This window comes from Stegostoma tigrinum, chromosome 38 (assembly GCF_030684315.1).
Source record: "Stegostoma tigrinum isolate sSteTig4 chromosome 38, sSteTig4.hap1, whole genome shotgun sequence".
Lineage (NCBI taxonomy): Eukaryota > Metazoa > Chordata > Chondrichthyes > Orectolobiformes > Stegostomatidae > Stegostoma > Stegostoma tigrinum.
The window spans coordinates 5,981,702-6,004,131 of NC_081391.1; the positions used below are offsets into that span (position 1 = coordinate 5,981,702).

General features: G+C 42.6%; 1 protein-coding gene across 6 annotated transcripts in view; it reads right to left on the reverse strand.

Moving 5' to 3' along the window:
- Positions 1-15,845: 15,845 nt before the first annotated feature.
- Positions 15,846-22,430, reverse strand: part of LOC125446942 (ran GTPase-activating protein 1-like) — a 50,930-nt gene continuing 44,345 nt past the window's right edge. For all 6 annotated transcript variants that reach the window (XM_059640621.1, XM_059640622.1, XM_059640625.1 and 3 more), the window contains 2 exons: positions 18,186-18,307; positions 15,846-16,767 (listed from right to left, as the gene is read on the reverse strand). In XM_059640621.1, coding sequence (XP_059496604.1) covers positions 16,698-16,767; positions 18,186-18,307 — 192 coding nt within the window. In that variant the 3' untranslated portion in view covers positions 15,846-16,697. The remainder of the gene's footprint in view (positions 16,768-18,185; positions 18,308-22,430) is intronic.

A 22,430-nucleotide genomic window follows, 5' to 3' on the forward strand; every position in this document is an offset into this window, starting at 1 on the left:
TCTGTGATCAACACCTTTCAGGTTCAAGATACCAATTTGATCATTTGTAAGCCAGAAAATAAGATTCAGCTAACACACCACTGCTATCAATAGTGTATGCATTGTTTATCAATCCAGATCCAACAGGAAGACAGGACTATGGTTCGGCTTTTAGCCAAATACCTTCACCTCTTAGCGCATCATTCCAGTTTAAAAACTAGCTTGTTTGGTTTCGTAGATACACCTCATGAGGTTCCATTTACCTCAACGCTGGGTCTTTGTTGCTTGTGAAATAACTGCTATATCTAAACACATTGCTCAACTATTTCACCTCTTATTTTCACAGAAGATAGCCAACTTTTGGATGCCCTGTACTCAGTGACACTGTGGACGCACTTTATTTTTGCGGTGGAGTCTGTCATCTCCCCCATGCCCATCGAGTGCCCACATGGTTGTAGCTGCAGCCATTACCTTCATATCAGGTGTGCCAACATCAGCCTGAGTGACTTCCCTCATTGAGCTGCCCAGTGCCACAATAACATTGGTACCTGATCAGAGTTGAGCAGCAGTCTCTGGTTTGATCACACTGTCCGTCTGCAACAGCAGCGCTCAGCAGATCAGTCCAGGTGCCTTCAACAAAACTGCGAAGTCTCTATGTCATGGGTAACAGCATCGAGATACTGCAGACTGGAAGTTTTGAGAATGTAACTGCATTGAGGCTCCTGTACTTGCAAAACAACTTCATTTGCAGCATTGTGCCAGGGACACATGGCCCTTTTACCCATTAACCTTTCAATTATTGTTAGGAAGTTTGGAAGGAACAGCATACTATACAATACCATCATGTTAATACAGTACTTTTACTACTGTACCCATTCAGGGCACTCCATAGGGACAGAAAGACATTTGACACTGTAGCTATGCAACATGCATGGGCTGTGTTTCGGCCATTGGGCCCATGTATGTAAGATTTCAAGGGTCTGCTAATATTTATTCCACACCAAGGCTGCCTCTCCCAGCTTCATGGAAACAGTCTCCCTACAGTAGTCTGGGAGAGCCATTGAAGCTACATGTGTCTCCATGCTGCAGAGGGAGCCCTGGGGAGGAATTGGAGACCAATACACCCTCTCATCATACTCCCTACCACCCCAAGGAGGACTTTCCCCGGAGGCAATCGGGCCTTCCCACGCCCCTATTACCCATCCTGAATTTCACATTGCAGACCCAAGGACAAAGATGCCTCCACTCGGAGGTGCTCCTGAGCTCGAGATTTCAGAGCTGCCTACACTGACTGAACTGGCGACAGTAACATTGCGAAACCAGTCCCACTGTCAGTACATGGAACATAACAGCGCAAAACAGGCCCTTCAGCCCTTGATGTTGTGCTGACCTGTGACCTAATCTAAGCCCATCCCCCTACGCTGTACCATCGTCATCCATATGCTTATCCAAGGACTGTTTAAATGTCCCGAATATTCCACTCTTGGGGTCTGTCTTGTGTGCCGGATTTCTGCTGCCTTGATAACTTCCAAACCCTTTTGTTTGCTGCTGTTTGCAGGATTACTACACTGGCTTAGAATCCTCATTAGGAGATCAGGACTCCAAATTGTGGCCAATCTTTCATAACCTCACTAACGCAGGCATACTTTGAGGTGGAGGAGGGGGTGGGGGGGTGGAGGAGGTCGCGGAGTGACAGAAAGAGAGAGAGAGAGAGAGAGAGAGAGAGAGATGTTACCAAAACTTTCCATCTTGCACTCAACAACTGCAAGAGTGCCAAACTTCAAATAATCACAACAATTTCTGTAAGGGGAGAAAAGGAGGTTGACTGGTTGTCAAATTGATTCCTATATGCCAAGGTAAGCCACGGAAAAAGCAGATCCTTTTGTGGGATAGTGGATTATACATCTGCAAACAACTGGTCCCTTCATTTAAAAAAAATTGAGTTAGGGGATATGGGCATTACTGGCTAGGCATGCATTTATTCCCCACCCCATCTACCTAGAAGGCAGTTAAGAGTCCATTGTGGCGGCTCTGGAGTTAATCATCAGCCAGACCAGTTAAGGATGAATGAATGAAAAACAAATTGCTAGGAAAACTCAATAGGTCTAGCAGCATGTATGGAGAGAATGCAGATTTCACATTTCAGGTCCAATGACCCTTCTAGGCTGAGAGAGGGTCACTATATCTGAAATGTTAACTGCATTCTCTCCACAGATGTTAGCAGGCACGTTGAGATTTTCCAGCAATCTTTTTGGCTTCTGATTTCCATCAGCTGCAATTTTATTTTTGTTTAATGACAAATATACCTTCGGTTTGAACAATCACATTACAAGCTTTATGAATATCTTAATTCAGAGTCAACTTGTTACTCACTCAACAATCTTTTCTCCTGTGATATAAATTGTTGCGATTTTTTGAAATTTGGCACTCTTGTATTTATTCTGTTAATTCTGGAAAGATAAAAACTACACGATAGGGTAATATAATTTGCTTAACAAAGAAAGGAGAGAGATGTTCTATATTGTGCAGTTATGATTGAAAGCTCAGAATTAAAGTACGTGCAGAAATTTCAGGAGGAAACATTTTATTGCTGCACCTGAAACAGCAATGGCCATGTAACACAACCAGTAAGAACTGTCTCATGCTTTAGTACCTGGAGCAATTTTACAATGATGTAAAGCTCCTGCTCCTCACTGGTCAAATAGAACAAGAGACAACGGACAATAGGTGCAGGAGAGTAGGCCATTCGGCCCTTCGAGCCAGCGCCACCATTCGTTATGATCATGGCTGATCATCCACAATCATTATCCTGTTCCTGCCTTATCCCCATAACCCTCGATTCCACTACCTTTAAGAGCTCTATCCATCTCTTTCTTGAAACTATCCAGAAACTTGACCTCCACTGCCTTCTGGGGCAGAGCATTCCATATATACACCACTCTCTGGGTGAAGCAGTTTCTCCTCAACTGTTCTAAAGGGCCTTATTTTTAAACTGTGTCCTCTGGTTCTGGACTCACCCATCAACAGAAACATGCTTCCTGCCTCCAGAGCATCCAACCCCTTAATAATCTTATACGTCTCAATCAGATCCCCTCATCTTTCTAAACTCAAGTGTATACAAGCCCAATCGCTCCAATCTTATGATAGTCCCACCATTCCAGGAATTAAGCTTGTGAACTACGCAGCACTCCCTCAATAGCAAGAATGTCCTTCCTTAAATGTGGAGACAAAAACTGCACACAGTACCCAGGTGCAGTCTCACCAGGGCCCTGTGCAGCTGCAGAAGGACTTCTCTGCTCCTATACTCAATTCCTCTTGTTATGAAGGCCAGCGTGCCATTAGCTTTCTTCACTGCCTGCTGTACCTGCATGCTTGCTTTCATTGACTGATGTACAAGAACACCTTGATCTTGTTGTACTTCCCCTTTACCTAACCTGACTCTATTGAGATAGTAATCTGCCTTACTGTTCTTGCCACCAAAGTGGATAACCTCACATTTATCCACATTAAACTACATCTGCTATGCATCTGTCCATTCATCTAGCCCGTCCAAGTCATCTGTATTCTCATAACATCATCCTCACATTTCTCACTGCCACCCAGCTTTGTCATCAGCAAATTTGCTAATATTACTTTTACTGCCTTCATCTATATCATTAATGTATATTGTAAACAGCTGTGGTCCCTGCACCGAACCTTGCAGTACCCCACTGGTCACCGCCTGCCATTCCGAAAGGGGCCCCGTTTATCACTACTCTTTGCTTCCTGTCGGCCAGCCAATTTTCAATCCAAGTCAGTTTTTTGCCCCCAGTACCATATGCTCTAATTTTGCTCACTAATCTCCTATGCGGGACTTTATCAAAGCCTTTCCGAAAGTCAAGGTACACTACATCCACTGGCTCTCCCTTGTCCATCTACATAGTTACATCCTCAAAAAATTCCAGAAGATTAGTCAAGCACGATTTCCCCTTTGTAAATCCATGCCTATCTAAATGAATTGTAATTTCATCTTTTATAATTGACTCCAGCATCTTTCCCACCACTGATGTTAGGCTAATTGATCTGTAATTCCCTGTTTTCTCTTTCCCTACTTTCTTGAAAAGTGGGACAACATTAGCCACCCTCCAATCCATAGGAACTGATCCTGAATCTACAGAACATTGGAAAATGATTACCAATGCGTTCACAATTTCTAGAGCCACCTCCTTAAGTACACTGGGATGCAGACCATCAGGTCCTGGGGACTTATCAGCCTTCAGACCTAACAAGCTATCCAACACCATTTCCTGCCTAATATAAATTCCTTTCAGTTCATCCATTCCCCTAGGTCCTTCAGCCACTATTATATCTGGGAGATTGGATCTGTCTTCACTAGGGAAGATACAAAGTACTTATTCACCTCTTCCGCCATTTCCTTGTTCCCCATAATAAATTCACCTGTTTGTCTTCAAGGGCCTAATTTTAGTCTTAACTTTTTTTTCTTTTCACATACCTAAAAAAGCTTTTACTATCCTCCTTTATATTTTTGGCCAGTTTGCCATTGTACCTCATTTTTTCTTCGCATATTGCCTTTTTAGTTATCTTCTGTTGCTCTTTAAAAGTCTCCCAGTCCTCCGGCTTCCCGCTCATCTTTGCTATGTTATACCTCTTATCTTTATACAGTCCTTAACTTCCCTCATCAGCCACGGCCGCCCCTGCCTCCCCTTAGGATCTTTCTTCCTCTTTGGAATGAACTGATCCTGCACCTTCTGCATTATATCCATAAATACCTGCCATTGTTGTTCCACTGCCATCCCTACTAGGGTATTGTACTATTGAACTTTGTCCAGCTCCTCCCTCATAGCTCCATAGTTCCCTTTGTTCAACTGCAATACTGACACTTTGGATTCTCCCTTCTCCCTCAAATTGCAGATTAAAACTTATCATATTATGGTCACTACCTCCTAATGGCTCCTTTACTTCAAGTCTGGGGAGAGAGAGGAGAAAGAAGACAAACAGACGCATACAGTACATGGGGTAGACCAACTAGCATTATGTGGTAGAGTTTATGAATAGTCTTCAAATAAAATAATTTAACAGTGGAGGTACATCTGAATGCCATAAATTGTGAAATTTAGTCTTCAAATGTATTAAATAGTGTTACAAAGGAGCCCAAGCCTGAAGATTTACCTTCTCAACCAGCCTGAATGCAGACTCAAGGATGGGGGCAATAGTGCAGTCTAAATGAAAGGCCTCTGCTGTAAACCATCTTACAAGAATTAAATAATACAGAATTCTCCAAGTATCATTATTGTAATGTTATAGAACACTAACAGCAATTTTTTTTGTAACTCTCTACTGTTTCCCTTCCGCACCAGTTGCATTTTCCCCCCTTAAGAAATTTGATGTCTCTTGATCTCAGCAACAATTTTGTCGTTCTCTTGGACCAGACATTCGGAGTTCTTTGAGCTCTGGTCTGGCTATGCCTCAACAATAACTGTATCGCAGTCATTTCTTTGTGCCTTTTGAGGATAACTGGAATCTGAAGTTGCTTAATCTCAACAGTAACCAGCTGACTGCTGTGCCAACTAAAGCCATACAGTTGTTCAGTAGACTCAGCAGCCTGTCACGAAGCAACATCATTCCCAGATTGAGTTCCGGCACCTTTGGCCCTAAGTTGGGTATCTGCAGACACTATTTAGACGGCACATCTTCGGCAGAGGTTTCTTCAGGTGCCTTTTCCAAATTTCAAAATCTGAGTGCTCCAAACATGAAGCACAAGTGGTTGTTAACTCTCCACTTCAGTAAAGCTTTCAAATCTATCAGGTGGCTTGGATTGAGTGGAAGCCCCTGGAGGTGCAACTATGGCCTACTCTAGCTCTGGAATCGGCTTTTGAAACAGAACGCAAAGAGGCAGGAAGTCAAGTGCATTTCTCCCAGAAAGCTTCTGGTCAAAGTAGAGGTCACTTTTATGGAGCGCCTGTCACCAGCTCAAGATGTCGCAAATAGTTTGCTAGTCGATGCAATACATTTTTGCAATGTTATAGTTTGGGAAACATTGCAGCCAGTTAGTGCACAGCAAGGTCCATGAACCACTGTGATAATGATCAGCTAATCAGTTTTAAATTGTCAAGATTGAAGAAATAGTGTTTCAGATCTCACAGAGAACCTCTCTGTTCTTCTTTCAAATAATTCAAGGGTTATTTTTCATGCACACCTCAAATAGCATATGCAACCTCAATTTAAGTTAGAGTCATAGAATCCCTCAATGAAAAAGGTGGCTAACAGTGCAGTACTCCTTCAGGACAACTTTTGGTTGTGTCAGTTTAGAGTTCATGCTTAAATTCCTAGAGTAGGGCTTGAACCCATCACCTTCTCATTCAGAAGCAAGAGGTATCAGCATTAGGCCCGTTATTCAGGAACCAGGACTTCACAGAGAGAATTCCAGAGCAGGGTGATTTGTGACTATATTCTCTTCTTAGGGAATCAATCAGGATTGAGGCATTCTACTCCTGTTCATTGGACTTGGCCATCTCAGAAGCCAGCATACTTTTGTAGACATGTCCATACGTAGGGCTGCATAGATGAATGGTTTGGGAGTTTGTGCACTACCTTCAATGTCTTTCAATGTATTCAGTGCCTTCTGGAATACACCTTCTCCATTTGGCTTGATCCTGAGCTAGGGTCTTGCACCAGTTGACAGGTTATAATCAACATCTTCAGAAATGTTTTGTGAACTTCAATAAGGCATAGCACGGGCCACATCGCCCCTAATTATCTGTTGTGCACGTTGCTGTTTAGACCAATCACATAGGTGCCAACTTTCAGATTGTTGACCTGCACATCAACTGCACTTCAAGCACGGAATATGAGTTCCCTCTCTCTCATTTCTTGAGGGTTACCAACCCTGCTGGGGTGTTTTGTTTGTTGATCTTAACCATGCAAATGTCCACCTTGAACCCCACCCTCCAGGCACCACACCATCCTCCAGGTGGATTTGCAAAAGGTAGGCCATGGTTAACAATTTTTCCCCAGGGTTCTGGGGGGAGGGGGGAGAAGACAAAGTAAGTCAACAGGGGCATGTATAGAAACATTCTGTAAAGTTAGCAAGTAAATAGGATACTCTAGACCTGTTAGTTTAATGTGAATAAGGAAGTTAATTGGAATTTATACTTAACAGTGACTGAGCATTGAGGCAAAATTGAGCTGAACAAAAGACAAGATGGGTTTGTAAAGGGTTGTGGTAATGTCACAGTTCACTTAAGGAGTCAGAATTGCTGTGGTCAGATGCATAATTTCTATGTATTCCAGTTTTCTTTCAGTACATGGCTAAGTTTCCTCTGCTATTTTTCTGACTCTAGTGCATGGTGGAAGGCTACGGAGAGGTTATAAAACTTTCCACAACAGGTAATAGGATAGGGTATGGAATCTAATTTAATCCACAGCAGACAACTATGACAAAGAGGGTTCAACACAGGACTGAGGTTGTTTCACATTCCCCACATTAGATACACAAGCAGGTAGCACAGATTGAACATCTATAGGGAATGTGCAGGCAAGAAGCCTGCTGACAAGGATGGTGCTTCTTCTGTTTTGTACTAAATATCCAAGGATTTTCCTATCAAAAGGGCAGAGAGAGGGGCAGCAGGGAAGGGCTGGCCTGTTAGTAAGAAATGAAACTAAATTGATAGCAAGAAAGGATATAGGGCCAGAAGTGTAGAGTCTGTGTCGTAGAGCTAAGGAACTGCAAAGGTTACATTAAGTACTTCGAACAATCATCAGAAGGTGCGGCAGAAAAACATATCTGGAAATAGAAAAGGCATGTGAGAACAGCACTATTTCAATAATCATGGGGCATTTCAATATGCAGGTGGATGGGAAAACTCAGATTGGTAGATGATCCCAAGAAAAGGGATTTTTTTTGGGAACAGTTGCGGCAGAACCCACTAGGGAACAGGCAATCCTAGATTTGGTGACGTGTAATCAGGCAGATATGATTAGGGAGTTTAAAGGTGAAGAATACCCAGGGACAGTGACCTTCATACGATAAAATTCACCGTGCATCCAAGGGAGGGGCTGGAATCAGATGTAGCAGTATTATGATTGAGTAAAGACAACTTCAAAATCATGAGGGAGGAGCTGACCAGAGTTGAAGGGGAGCCCAGAAAAGACGGTGGGTTAACAGTGGCAGGAGTCACTGGGGGTAATTCAGGAAACAGTAAAATTTCATCCCAAGGAGGAAAACAGAAATGTGAGGATGAGGCAACCATGGCTACAAAGGGGAGTTGGGGTAACGTAAAAGCAAAAAGAAAAAAAAACATATGATGTGGTGAAGATCAATGAGAAGCCAGAGGATTGGGAAGCCTTTAAAAACCAGCAGAGGACAACGAAAAAGCATGGGGGGGGGGGGGGGGGGGTGTAGGGTGGAGAACTAAATGAAGATAAGCTAGCAAATAATAAAAGATGATTCCAAGAGTTTTCTTTTGAAAAAATATACAATAGATGGGCAACAGTGGACATTGGACCACTGTAAAGAGGCTAGGGAAGTAGTAATGGGGAACAAAGAAATGACCATAAGAGACAGTCCATCTGTTCTGCCATTGAATCATAGCTGATAGCTTTCTCAATCCATTCTCCCACCTTCTCCCCGTAACCTTTGACCCCCTTAACAATCAGGAACCTCTCTCTGCCTCAAAACACTCAACAGCCTGGCCTCAAGTCTTCTGTAGCAATGAATTCCAAAGACTCGCCACTCTGTCTGAAGATGTTTCTCCTCTTCTCCTTTACTCTAAGGCTGTTCCCTCAGGTTCCACTCTTGCTCATGGAAACATCTTCCCAAGATCCACTCTATCTAGGCCTTTCAGTATTCTGTAAGTTCCAATTAGATTTCCCCCTCCCCCCAACCCCATCCTCCTAAACTCAGAGTATAGACCCAGGGTCCTCAAACATTCCTCATATGTTAAGCCTTTCATTCCTGTAATCATTCTTGTGAACCTCCTCTGGATGTGCTGCAAGGCCATTACATCCTTCCTGAGATAAGGGGCCCAAAATTGAACTCAATATTCCAAATGACAGAGGAACAGAATGGTGACTTTGCATTAGTATTCTCAGTGGAAGACACCAGTAATATATCAGACTTCAAGAGAATCATGGACAGAAGAGTGCAGCGGTGACCAATACGAAGGTGCTGGGGAAGTTGAGAGGTCCGAGGTTGGATAGATAGACTACAACCCCAGAGTTTTGAAGGATGTAGCTGAGGAGATACTGGAGGCATTAGTAATGATTTTCCAGGAGTCACTGCAGTCAGGGAGGATCCCACATAACTGGAAAATGTGAACGTATTGAAAAAGGGACAGCGTCAGACGATGGGAACCTACAGGCCAGTCGGCCTGACCTCAATCATTAGTAACATAAGAATCCATTATTAAGAGGTGGTCATACCTGTGGTGGTGAATCTGTGGAACTTAGCCTCCTTAGCTTTCTGCAGTAATAAGTCATTGAGTGTCTTTAAGACAGAAATAGGTGGGTCCTTAATAAGTAAGGAGATTAAGGGTTACAGGCAGAAGGCAGGAGAATGGAGTTGTGGAAATTAGAAGTGTAGTGCCTGGCACAAGACAAGTTTGGGCATGATTTGATTGAGATTGTGAAAAGAATCAAAAGGGGGTGTGGGGGGAGGGGAGACAGAGACAGGGGAGGGAAAGAGAGAGAGAGAGAGAAAGATGGGGGGGGGGAGGCGAGAAAGAGAACAGGGTGAGGGAGGCGAGAAACAAAAAAAAAACTGAACAGGTGGGAAAAGTCTAGGTCAAAGAGTCATTATTCTCAAAGACAAAATAAAAAGGAGGGCTGACTGCCATAAGGGGAATGGATAACGAACGAACTGGCAGCGAGGGGCAACTGAAGCTATAACCACCACTGGTGAAACAAAAATATTCAGGGATTCACATTTCTGCTAACAGCAGTCAATTTTTCCACATCATTACCATTAGCTTGTCAGCCTGTTGGTTGTTCAGCAGTCAGACAGATGCAGATACCATTATCAGGTTTACAAATCTCCAAAACAGTTAGAAAAAAAAAATCGGTGCAAGTAAGGTTGTAGTTTGCCCAATGTAGCATGCACACACATTATCAGTAGAGACATAACCTGTTCACTGGAACTCGAAGAATCCAAAAAGAGGACAAACCCTCAAAAAGAGAAACTGTTGCAGTTGGAACTGCTCAAATGTCATTTGCTCATCAGTGCTGAGGCTCTGGTTAACTTCTTTCAGGACCATGTGCCCCTTGATCATTGGTGTGCAGACCTGAATTAGTGAAGGTACAGCAGATATAGGTGTGTTTGACACAAATGCCCCAATCAGTACTTATGGGGTCAATTCCTTGCATTATAACTAAATTTGTCACCTACAAGTTAAGTGTGCAGTTCTCGTCTCCTTATCCAAGGAGAAGATAGGCAGGGAAAAGAATCAAAACATGCGAATAGAAAGTCACACAATGCTATTAGCCTTATCTCTGGACCAGAAGCTCTGGGCTTGAATCCCACACAAGAACTTGCTGGCATTAAAAGGTGTGTGGCCAAACAGATTGCTAGTCAGCCTGCAGAGTCTTCCAATATCCTGTCTTTACCACCTGCCATCAGGCAGAGTTTCCAGCTTAGTCATTCTGCAGATGATGTTGAAGCACTGGCCCAATCCACAGAAATGAGGACAAGCAGATAGGGCAGAAACAACAGGAAAGGGCAGCTTGGCTGAATAGTTTTACCCTCTTATAAATTCACTAACCTTTAATAAATTACATTCTCTTCCTGAGCTGCAACATCTCACCTACCCTTATAATCCATATTCTTCTACCGCACCATCTCCAATGGGCATGAACCAAAGTGCAACTCTTCGAGTTACTGCTCATGCTGGAGCAGTTTACCAACTCTGTGTTGTGCCCGAGTAGCTTCAACAATAAATGCACTCAATCCACTGTCAACCAAAGCATAGTTACAGACCGTGGGGCTGCCAGGTGGCACAGAGACCATTTAGTCTGGGGCAAGAGTCATTACAATAAGATCAGGGATCAGCACTACATTGATACTGTTAATTATCATTGCTTTAATTGTTGCTTTCAAACTTAAGTCATGAAATACTGGCTTCCATAGACACTATAAAGGAAGATGTATGCATGTTGAACATTTTGAAAATGAGCAAAGAAAGAAAGAGCAAAGAAAAAGTGTCTCCCGTATTTCCTGCAACTCATCCTTCACACCCCCTCCCCGCAATAACAACCAAAACAGAATCCCCCTCATCCTCACGTACCACCCCACCAACCTCTGGATCTAACACATCATCCTCCGACACTTCTGCCATCTGCAAACCTACCACAAAGATATTTTTCCCTCCCCAACCTTATCTGCCTTCCAGAAGGACTACTCTGTGACTTACTTATCCCCTCCACACTCCCCTCCAGCTCCATTACACCCAGCACTTTTCCCTGCAACCACAGGAAGTGCTATACCTGCCCTCACACCCATCCCAAGCCCCAAGATGACCTTCCACATCAAGCAGATATCCACCTGCACACGTGTTAATATGGTATACTGTATCAGCTGTTGCAAATGTGGCTTCCTCTACATCAGGAAAACCAAGCGGAGGCTTGGGGACCGTTTTGCAGAACATCTATGCTTGGTTTGCAACAAACAACTGCACCTCCCAGTCACGAACCATTTTAACTCCCCCTCCCATTCCTTAGAGAACATGTCTATCCTGGGCCTCCTGCAGCGCCACAACGATGCCATCTGAAGGTTGCAGGAACAGCATCTCATTTTGCCTGGGAATCCTGTAGCCCAATGTTACCAACGTGGACTTCACAAGCTTCAAAATCTCCCCTCCCCCAACCGCACCCCAAAACCAGCCCAGCTTGTCCCCGCCTGCCTAACCTGTCCTTCCTCCCACCTCAAGCCCCTCATCTCCCACCTATTAGCCTCATCCTGCTCCCTTGACCTGTCCGTCCTCCCTGGACTGACCTATCCCCTCCCTACCTACACTCACCTTTACTGGCTCCATCCCTGCCTCTTTGACCTGTGTCTCTCCTCTCCACCTATCTTCGCCTTTATCTATTTTCTATCCGCCTTCCCCTCTCTCCTTATTTATTTCAGAAGCCCCTTCCCCTCCCCCATTTCTGAAGAAGGGTCTAGGCCGGAAACGTCAGCTTTCCTGCTCGGCCCGCTGCGTTCATCCAGCTCCGCATCTTGTTATCAAAGAAAGATGGACTGTGATCAAATTAGCAGTGGTAATGAAAACAGTATCGATGAGGATAACATGTAATTTCATTCACATGGTTCAACATGTGAAGTTTGAGATGGATTGTCCACTGGAATATGGCTAGGGATCACACCAATGAATACTCCTCTAAATATCTTGAAGAAATGGTTCTTTCAGGTTATCCTTAAATTTGTTTGAATCTGATTGACAGATATGTCATTGAAAACCAATCATGTAATCCTTAATCCACCTTTAGATTTAGAAATTTACTTCCGCATTGACCCCTTTCTGCAGAGAGATCTTTACCTTTGAAGGGGAAAGACGTAATAACCAATGTTACTCTGATGATACCATATTAGTAACTTGCTGAGGCAAACATGCTTCAGTACATATACTGCACTTAAGGTCCAATAGGTATAATGTTTAGAATTTTCTGGCTAATATATATCCAACAATTAACATCCTGACCATCAGCTCACTGCAGTTTGAGAGAATTTTCTGTGTAAATTGGTCACCATGTGTCCAACATGGTAATTACTCTTTAAAAAAGATAGTATTGACTGAACGCTTTCGACAGTTGACATCATGAAAGATATTCCCGAAATATAGAGTTTACTTTTGATCTGGTGGTACTGGTCTGAGTTTAGAGCCAATTTCTTGTCAATGCTATAAGTAATTACATTAGATTAGGCATTGTAAAATGCTGCGCATTTTGGTCATTACGCAAACCTATTCACCGAAATTAGACTAAGAAATAGTCTAGTTAGTCACTCAGCTGCAAGAAAATGCTGCTGCTGCGAAAAGGAGGGTTGGAGAGACAGAGACAGACAGTAGGGCGAGCCGTCTCTAAGACTGTTCAAAACACACTGACTGGCAACCAATTTTAAGCATAATGCTGCCAGACCTGCTGAGTTTTCAAAAGCATTTTGTATTTACTAATCTCAAATATCCACAGTATTTTGTGCTTGCGCACTATGACTGTTTGCTGTCAATCAGCCAATGTCAAATCCATGGCCCCACCAGTCCCTTGTATGCCAGGACTTTAACTTTGCAAATAAACCTGCCTTATGACACTATCAAATGCATATTTGTCAGAAGTGCAATATATGGACATTGGAAATGTGAATGAACAAGAAATGCTGGCAATATTTAAATTAATAATTTTAAATGTGTAATACTGAGAATTTCAATTTAAATGGAATAGGGATAGTAGAGTCAGGAAGAAGTGAAAGACTAAAGGAACATGAAATGCACTCAATCACCTAAACCCACTGGACAGAGTAAATTGTTACTGAAAAAGTACTACCCATCCAGTAGTATTAGAATGATTTCACCATCTTTCCTTGTCCCTGACAGTTATAAACCCCAGTTGTGAAGTAGTTTATTCCCACACTTTTTCTTGTGGCTCTCCATCTTCTATATAACATGGAGACAATGTTAACTGTCAGGTGAAATATTTATGTAGGACCACTGCAACCAAGCATTTTAAACCAGACTGGCTTTGCAGCAGTTCCTAACCTGAGAAAGTGTACACGAAATTCAACAGCCGTATTGGTCTCATCAGAGAAGGAAGAAGAAACATGTGGATTAACACAGCATCTTTATCACCAAACTATCTCAAACCACACAAAGTTTTCTGAAGCAGTGACATAGTGCAGCCATTCCATTCCAGTTCCAACCCTTTAAACATCAATTAAAACAAATGGTCAGTTAGTATACCTTGAGTGGCATGAACTAAGGATATAACGTTGGCTATACTGTTGAAGTATTCTGTTGTTCTATGAGCGGAACCACAAGACCTAGAACATCCATCTGTTTAGACTAGCAAGCCCTCAGTTCATTACTGCTGTGAAAATGAAGCACCTTACTTCAGAGTTGTCATATTCTGGGGTATAGGAATGGTGTCAGTGCTAGCATGGGAGTTGGCTGCTCATCTTTGAAGGTGCAAACTGTCAGATGCAGGAAGAACAAGGAAAAACAAAATTGAATTGAACATTGCATCTTATTCAAACCTAAATACTATGAACGTAGCTGGCCCCGAGAGCTTTAGTCTAACAGATTGAAGAACAATAAGGCCTGCTCATCACCCATCATTTCAACAGTTCTACTGCAGTTCAACATTCTGATCATCCTGATAATGCATTTTGTCCTACAGTTACACCACACAAATTTTAACGTAAAAGAGATGAATACATTGCCTCTGTTTCCAGAGGCACACATGTGCACACTCATTACTGCTCAGGGCAAACTGAAGAGGTGAGAGATATAATGCAGATATGAGAGCACTGCTCTCCTAAGGCAACACTCAACCTGAAGCCCCTGAGCTTCCTAAACTACTGTAACTCCTATTTGGAATTAGTTAAAATTTCCAAATACCACCACAACCTTACATCCGTCAGGCATTTATACAAAAAAAAGAATTCAACTGCAGTAGTTCTCCTGACGACCCTGGATAATGGGTTCTTAATTTTTACAAGCATACAAACAGAAATCTGGAATAGAAAATCAACTGGGGGTTTCAGGTGTCCAGTGGTTTTACAAGTTGGTAATCTAAATGAAGCAATATTAAAATGCTTCTTCAAAGTCTGGGGTAAGATTCAGTCCACAGAGTACCAGGAGTGAACGTTCCTGCAGCTGCTTTCAAATCACTTATGATCAAACTGTGATGTTCACAAAGTCTGTTTTTTCCCCTGCATTCTTAAATCTTAAAACATCGCCTTTGTGAAAAATGTGTTAGAATATATTTGATGGTATAAGAAGCCCACCAATGCTCTGATTTTTCTCTTGCCCCAATTACAACTCAATTCTTCCCTGGTCACCAGAAGCCATCTATTCTTGGGAGGATATGGTTCTGCAATAGCCTGCAGATTCTTGTGTCTTCCCCAAGTAGCCATGGTTTGGTAAAGTTTGATAGCTAGTACTGGTGCTGGCCTTATTGGACCTTCATGTACATATCCCATTAGAATCCACATGGGATATCAAAAATGGATCCCCAACAGATTTCCTTCACAATGTCGTGGCACACCACAGTTAAACGCAGCAGCTTTACAATCTTTCTGCATCCCCACTTACCTGTCTCCCCATAGACTGGAGTGCTACATTTTGATCCTGTATCACTGAGGCACAAGGACACCTTTGACTAATTAGTCAATTAAGGGGCAATAGTTTCAAACTTCTTTTCCCTATAATTTTTTCAGGGATGGTTGTGGTGATGGTGGGGGGGGGGGGGGGGGTGGGGAAGAGAGGGAGAGGGAGAGGGAGAGGGAGAGGGAGAGGGAGAGGGAGAGGGAGAGGGAGAGGGAGAGGGAGAGGGAGAGGGAGAGGGAGAGGGAGAGGGAGAGGGAGAGGGAGAGGGAGAGGGAGAGGGAGAGGGAGAGAGGGGGAGAGGGGGGGAGGGGGAGAGGGGGAGAGGGGGAGAGGGGGAGAGGGGGAGAGGGGGAGAGGGGGAGAGGGGGAGAGGGGGAGAGGGGGAGAGGGGGAGAGGGGGAGAGGGGGAGAGGGGGAGAGGGAGAGGGAGAGGGAGAGGGAGAGGGAGAGGGAGAGGGGGAGAGAGAGGGGGAGAGGGAGAGGGAGAGGGAGAGGGAGAGGGAGAGGGAGAGGGAGAGGGAGAGGGAGAGGGAGAGAGAGAGGGAGAGGCGAGAGGGGGAGAGAGAGGGAGAGGCGAGAGGGGGAGATCAGGCACACAAAGATGAGATTACTGCTGACTACACAGATCAAAACCAAAACTTCCCCAGATAAGAATCACTTGGTTGGGACAGGGAAGGTGGTGAAGGGTAGGCGGCATGATTCTGCAGCAGCCAATAAGACCTTTCCATTTGATAAGTGATTTATAAACTGTATTAGCTGAACAGCTATACAAGTTTGGAAGAACTTTATGAACGTTTCCTTTGAAGTCTGTATACAAGTTAGCAGGTGAAGATGACACCATCAACATATTTCAGAAATGGGATTGAGGTATCAGCCTGTAGATTTTCAAATATGATTTTGTCTCTCATTCCAGGTCAGCTGGTTCAAATAGGAATAAGCTGAATATTGTAAATTGTGCCCACTCAATTTCATAAAGCATCTCATGAAAGAATAAAAGGGCCAAAATTTAAGCTGAAGCATATGTCACTTGGTTGTTCAAAGCCACGGAAATTTGGCTATTCTCCATTTTTGCTCCCAACACCAAAATAGGCTAAGGAAACACAAGACGAGTCATGAACAGCTTGCAAATCCAAGTTTTCAAATCAGTCATTAAAAACTGGTTCCAATTTTGCTTTCACTTGTAAGCAGCTGAAAAGAATCTGGCCAGAGCTGACGGCAAACTGTCAAAAGGCTATGGGATGCAAGCTGAACTGAAGCAAAAGATCCAGTCTGTAGCATGAAGAAAGTGAAGCATTCAACACTGTACAGCCCAGTGGGCAATTTTACAGCTTTCCTTGGTAATGCATGGATAATCCCTACAGTCCTGTGTACTTCTCTGGTTGCATCAGCTCCCACATCACAGGGATGACATTAAAGATTCTTCATAGTCTCCAACAGAGTGTATTTGGCATTCTGGCAGGTGTCAAAAGCACGATTCTGTCTATATTAAAAGAAAATTTAAGTGAGCTCAGAGCAAGACTGCGATTCTAAGTCATATTTATCATCCTTTTAGCATAGTGCAAGAGGTGGATTAGATTCTTGATTTCTCAACAATAATGGACATGATACATCAGTTTAAAGCAAGTTTAAAAGTGGTCTGTGTCTCTCACTCTGACAGCTGGCAACTCCGGGTATGTGGTGTCAATTTGCTACTAAGGGACAGTGCCAACTGCAAGTGATAATCCACTGAGTGATAAGAGCCTTACTCACTTCCTATCCAAAGGGAAGCACCTTTGCCCTGGCATATGCTAATAGGTCTCAGTCACCATTTACCACCAATGCGTCTCAATCATGTGCTGCTGTCACAAATATGCATTTGGTACTCTTCTTTAAAATGGCAGGTAGGCATCTGAGTGGTGAGCTGGCACCACCTATAGCTGGAGAAGCTGCAAGAGGAACTAGCAAAAAGTAACTGTGATGAGCACCATCTGAGCAATGACATGGTTCAAATGATGATAAGAGATGGTAGCCAGTTTGGACTGCCAAGCAGCAGGAGCCAGGTCCAGGCCATGTACCTATAGATTTTCCTGCTACTGGAGGCGCTGTTCTCTTGGCTCGAGCTGAATTGGAAACAGCAGCAGCTGAGCAGAGGAAATGGTTGACAAAAGGTTTTAGCTATGGAATCCTATGATGTGTAGACCATGGAAATTACTCACACTTGAAGTTACATTTTGCTGCACTGCAGTTGGGCTAGTTCAGGGTGGCATGGTGGTGCAGCAGGATAGCGCTATTGTCTCACAGTGCCAGGGTCTTAGGTCTGATTCTGCCAAATGGCAACTGTGTGCTGAGTTTGTATGCTGTCTCCATATCTGTGTGGGTTTCCTCCAGGTGCTCCAGTTTCCTCCCACAGTCGAAAGATGCGCAGGTTAGGTGGATTGGCCATGCTAAATTGCCCATAGTGGTCAGGGATGTGTAGGTTGGGTGGATTAACCATTGGAAATGCATGGTTAGAGTGTTGGGAGTAGGTAGGGGAGACTGGGTGGGATGCTCTTTGGAAAGTCGAGGTTGACTCAATGGACTGAATGGCCTGTTTCCACACTGTAAGGATTCTATGATTCTAAAAAGGACAAAGGCAGACAGTCATTTAATTAGGGCTCCTTCTTTGGGGAATCCGCAGGATCAGCCAGGTGCAATGTCCGATAGGGAATTGTAATCTAACATACCGACTGCAAAAGCTCTCTTGCAAAAACTGCCACATTTTTGATATACTGAGGGCACCCAGAGTTCTTGGAACATATGTGAATAGAGCATTTCCAGGCTGCACTTGGACAAATTAGACTGTTGACATCAAGAGTTACTGATAAGCATCATTAAAGGCAATGAAACAGCAGTGAGATAAAAAGAAAAGTCCTTGCTTACTTAGTGAGGAATGCATGGAGGATGGGAATCACAGAGCGTGGAAAGTAGCTTTTCTGAATCACGTGTCTGAGAACTGTCAAAGGCCCAATTAGGTTACCAACCGTTTTAATTTTGTCTTCACTCTGAAAAATACAAAACAGAAAAATGTTATAAAATATCCAGCTACCAAAGAGACAATGTCATAACATTATATTGCACCAGAGGACATTTGGCCCATTGTGCTCTCTCACCATAGTTGAGCAGCAAAGATTATGGTCAGAACCTTGAAAGAAAAGAGTTAGTGCCAGCACACCTGTAATTGTACTGATCCATGATGATCAGTCCTCCCTGGCAAATTGCTAAAGTAATTAAGACCAAGTCTCTAAACGTATGTGCGTGTACACGAAGTAGTCACGAGACTCAAATTGTGAACTTGGTTAAGACCTGGAGGAAACCCACACAGATAATGCCAGACCAGCTGAGTTTCTCCAGTACTTTATTTTTATTTCAGTGTAAACATTAGCTAGGCTTTAAGTTCAAGGTGGAGCATGTTCACCTGGACACAGGAAACAAACACAGCCCAATCAGCCAGTTCTATATCGCCAAGAGAATGACTACCCAGAAGAGAGCACTTAAGTAACAAGGAAGAAAAAACAGTTAGAAGCAGACACATGACAGGAATTAATGAGCAACTAAGTTTTGAATCAATGTTTAATAAAAACTAAATTAATCAGTCCTTGTTCTACTTACATGCATATTCACCCATAATTCTTGAGCCACAGATTTTGTGTGGCCGATTAGGAGCAATAACATTTAAAGTGAAACTTCATATAGTAAAACTGTAATAACTACTCTCAACAACCCACAACAAATGCTATCCAGACATGGTGGGTTTCCTACTTATGAGTATTTGCCCATTTTGAATCAACTGTGTACATTTACTCTATCCAATGTTTTTAATACCTTCTCCTTTACTGCTATTAACTAGCATCTCACTGCACACCAACATGGTATTAAAAAAAAAATCTTAGCTGTGCCTTCTGCACACACAAGGTTTACTTTTTTGTCCTAATTGATTGTACTCTTCAATAATCTTTTTACTATTTATGTTTATACAAGTCTTGGGTTACTTTTTGGGTCAGCCACAAATTGATTATCATCCTCTTTTTATTTACCTTCTAATTATTCCTATAGGTTGTGCATTCAGCCTGGTTCTTTATTGTATATTTATGATCTCAGCTGATGATGATACTGGATTACTCAGATCACTGAGTGAAGGCTGGTTGAATTGACTAAGTTTTTTTTGGCCATTTGGTCACTGTGGGGGTCAGTCACTGGCAGCCTCATGTGAATATGTTCAAGCTTTTAACAAAAGAACAAAATTTATTACAAAAAACAAAGCCTGAAAACTATTCCTTTGAAGAGAACTGTAAATTATCACAAACAGCTAAAAGGAGGATTCAACCCATTTCCCCATTAATATACACTAAACCCTGGAGAAGTGTTATTCCTAACTCAATTGTTGAGGCTCTCAAGCAATTCCTTTTGGCAAATGTCTGCACATTCACCAGAACATAGTTCTCTCCATATTGTCTCCCCCAGAGGCAGAGACAGAAACACTGGCTAACTCATCAAGCCACAAGAAAAACTCCAGGCTTTTTCCAAACCTGCAACAGCTCAAGACTTCTTTGCATCTCACGTAGTCTGAAGACTGCCAGAACTAATCTGCTGTTCTTCTGTATGGATTTGCTTGGGGCCAGCCTCCAACTGTTTCTCTGGTTGTAAATTTTAAATGATTAAGTACGTAGCCACCATCTCACCAGGCAGTTTGCTTAGGCATTTAAAATTACATTGAATCAAATAGCTTTTCTAAAACAATGTTAAAATGAGCCTGATCCTTGGAAAATAAAGGAAAGCCAAAGAGAAGATGTGCACAATGCTGCGGAAATCCCACTGCGATACAGGAACTGCAGACAAATTAAAATTAGGAGAGTGAAGACAAATTACTGATAAGCAGGTTCAACAAAAACATGAAGATCTTTTAAAAACATGGAGAGTAGAGGATAATTAAGAGTAGGACCCATCAGAAACCAGAAAGCTAACATGCAGAAATGCAAGATCTAAGAATAGTTCTAGTAATAGTTTGCGTCACTTTTCCAAAACGTGAAGGGGCAAAGCAGATGTTGTAGTTGAGAAAGAAAAATGTTAAAAAGTGGATGAGATAAAGAGTTATAGAAATATGATTAAGAGTTAAATATCCTTGAAGTTGATAAATTGCCAACCCTGGATGAAATATACCCCTGGCTAAGAAAAATTGACGGTAAACTAATGGAGCCTCTGACCAGATGCAATTTCTTTCTGGCCACATGCACAGTGCCAGAAGACTTTTAAGCTCATATTGCTGTTGAAGGGAAAGGTTAGACTGAGTAATTACAGTCCTGTTGGCATAACAAAGTTGGCAGGTAAAGTAATGGAAAAAAATGTAAGGGACATTAGAAATTGTCATTTAGAAAGACACAGATTAACCAAAGAAAGTCAGCAAACACTTACTTAAAGGAAGATCATGTGTGACTAGTGTCTCAGATATTTAGTATATGGTTCATGCTTGGAGGTACACAAGTGTTAGTTAAGACTGCCAGAACACTCAATAAATGGCAGTTTAAAAGATGACCAATGTTTACTTAACAAAAGCCACCGCAAGCTATAACATAGCAGGTGGGCTTCATTTGTTAAAGAGCTAAAGAAATGTAGTGCAACAGAAGATGCCAAGAAAGGACTGAAATCAAGATAATTCTTTTCATTCTGGTGACTGGAGCAAAAGATCCCAATTTTGAAGATGAGCAGGCGAGTTATTCCTAGGTATGGTTTAGGATTATCCTACAGTGGTTTGCTGCTGTAGCTTACAATTGCAACTGCGCTCAAAAGTACTTTCGGGGCCCAGAAGTGACAAAAAGCACTATATAAATGTACATACAAAATTATGAGGAGCCTAGATGTAGTCGGTTGGAAGGATTTAAGGGGAGCCAAGGAAAATGTTTCCACCTGGAGGGTAATGGGTATTTGGACTTCACCACCTGACAAAAGTGAAGGAAATAAAACCCTCACTACCTTTAAAATTACTTGGATTTGCACTTGAAATGTTGCAAGTTACACAGTTAGGTAATAAGAAGCTGAAAAGTTTAGGTGGTGCAGGGTGTAGCTCTTTTTCAGCTGGGTCAGATGGCTTTCTTTGGTGCTGCACAGTTTTGGTTTCTCTGCAACTGTACAAGTGAATTAAGGCTTCTTTCTCAAATTGATTTTTAATCATACCGGTCTCTGGATAGCTTGGATTTGGATGCATTTCCTCATTTCCATGGAAACCCATGTGTTTTACAACCATCTCTTCCTTGAATGGTTTCCTACTGTTCAGTTTTTAAAACAAACATTCATTCATTTACCAGATCTGTTGTTTAATTTTTCATCAGCATCCACAACTTACAAGATTTTGATCTTATCTGTTCTGAGGATGGGTCACTCGACCTGAAACATTAACTCTGATTTCTTTCCACAGATGCTGCCAGACCTGCTAAGCTTTTCCAGCAATTCCTGATTTGGTTTTGGGCAATAGTTTTCTACAGCATGATACGACTGCCGTTTAACAGTATATATAGTCCCATACTTGCTTTACCAGGTTGTCAGCTCATGAATCTAGAAAGGGGGAATTATATGCCCACTTAAAATAGAAATAAGTGACCTTACAATCAGTTACTGCCTGCTTTCCAAGTTTGGATTCCAACCCTTCTGCAGAAGATCCATTTTTAACTTTGAACTTCTTATCGCCCTTATTTCTTGAAAAAACCTCTTGTTTCTTGCAACTTTCTGTAATTTCTTTGATGGGCCATGGTATACCACTGAACTGTGCTGAGCTCCTTTTTGATCCTTTGGCACAACTAAATAAATTATGTTTCTGACTTTTCATCCAGAAGGTTGTTGTTAAACTTGAAGATGCACAAAAGATTTACAAGGCTGTTGCTGGGACTGCAGGGTTTGAGCTATAGGGAGAGGCATTATAGGCTGGGGCTATTTTCCCTGAAACATTGGAGGCTGACGGGGGGGTGGGGGGCACTACATAAAAAAGGTTTATAAAATCATGAGGCACCTGGATAGGGGAAACAGCCAAGGTAAATCCAAAACTAGGGATATATGTTTAAGGTGAGGGGTAAGATTCACAAAAGAACCTGTGGGATAACTTTTTCACACAGTGGGTGATGCGTGTATGGAATGAGC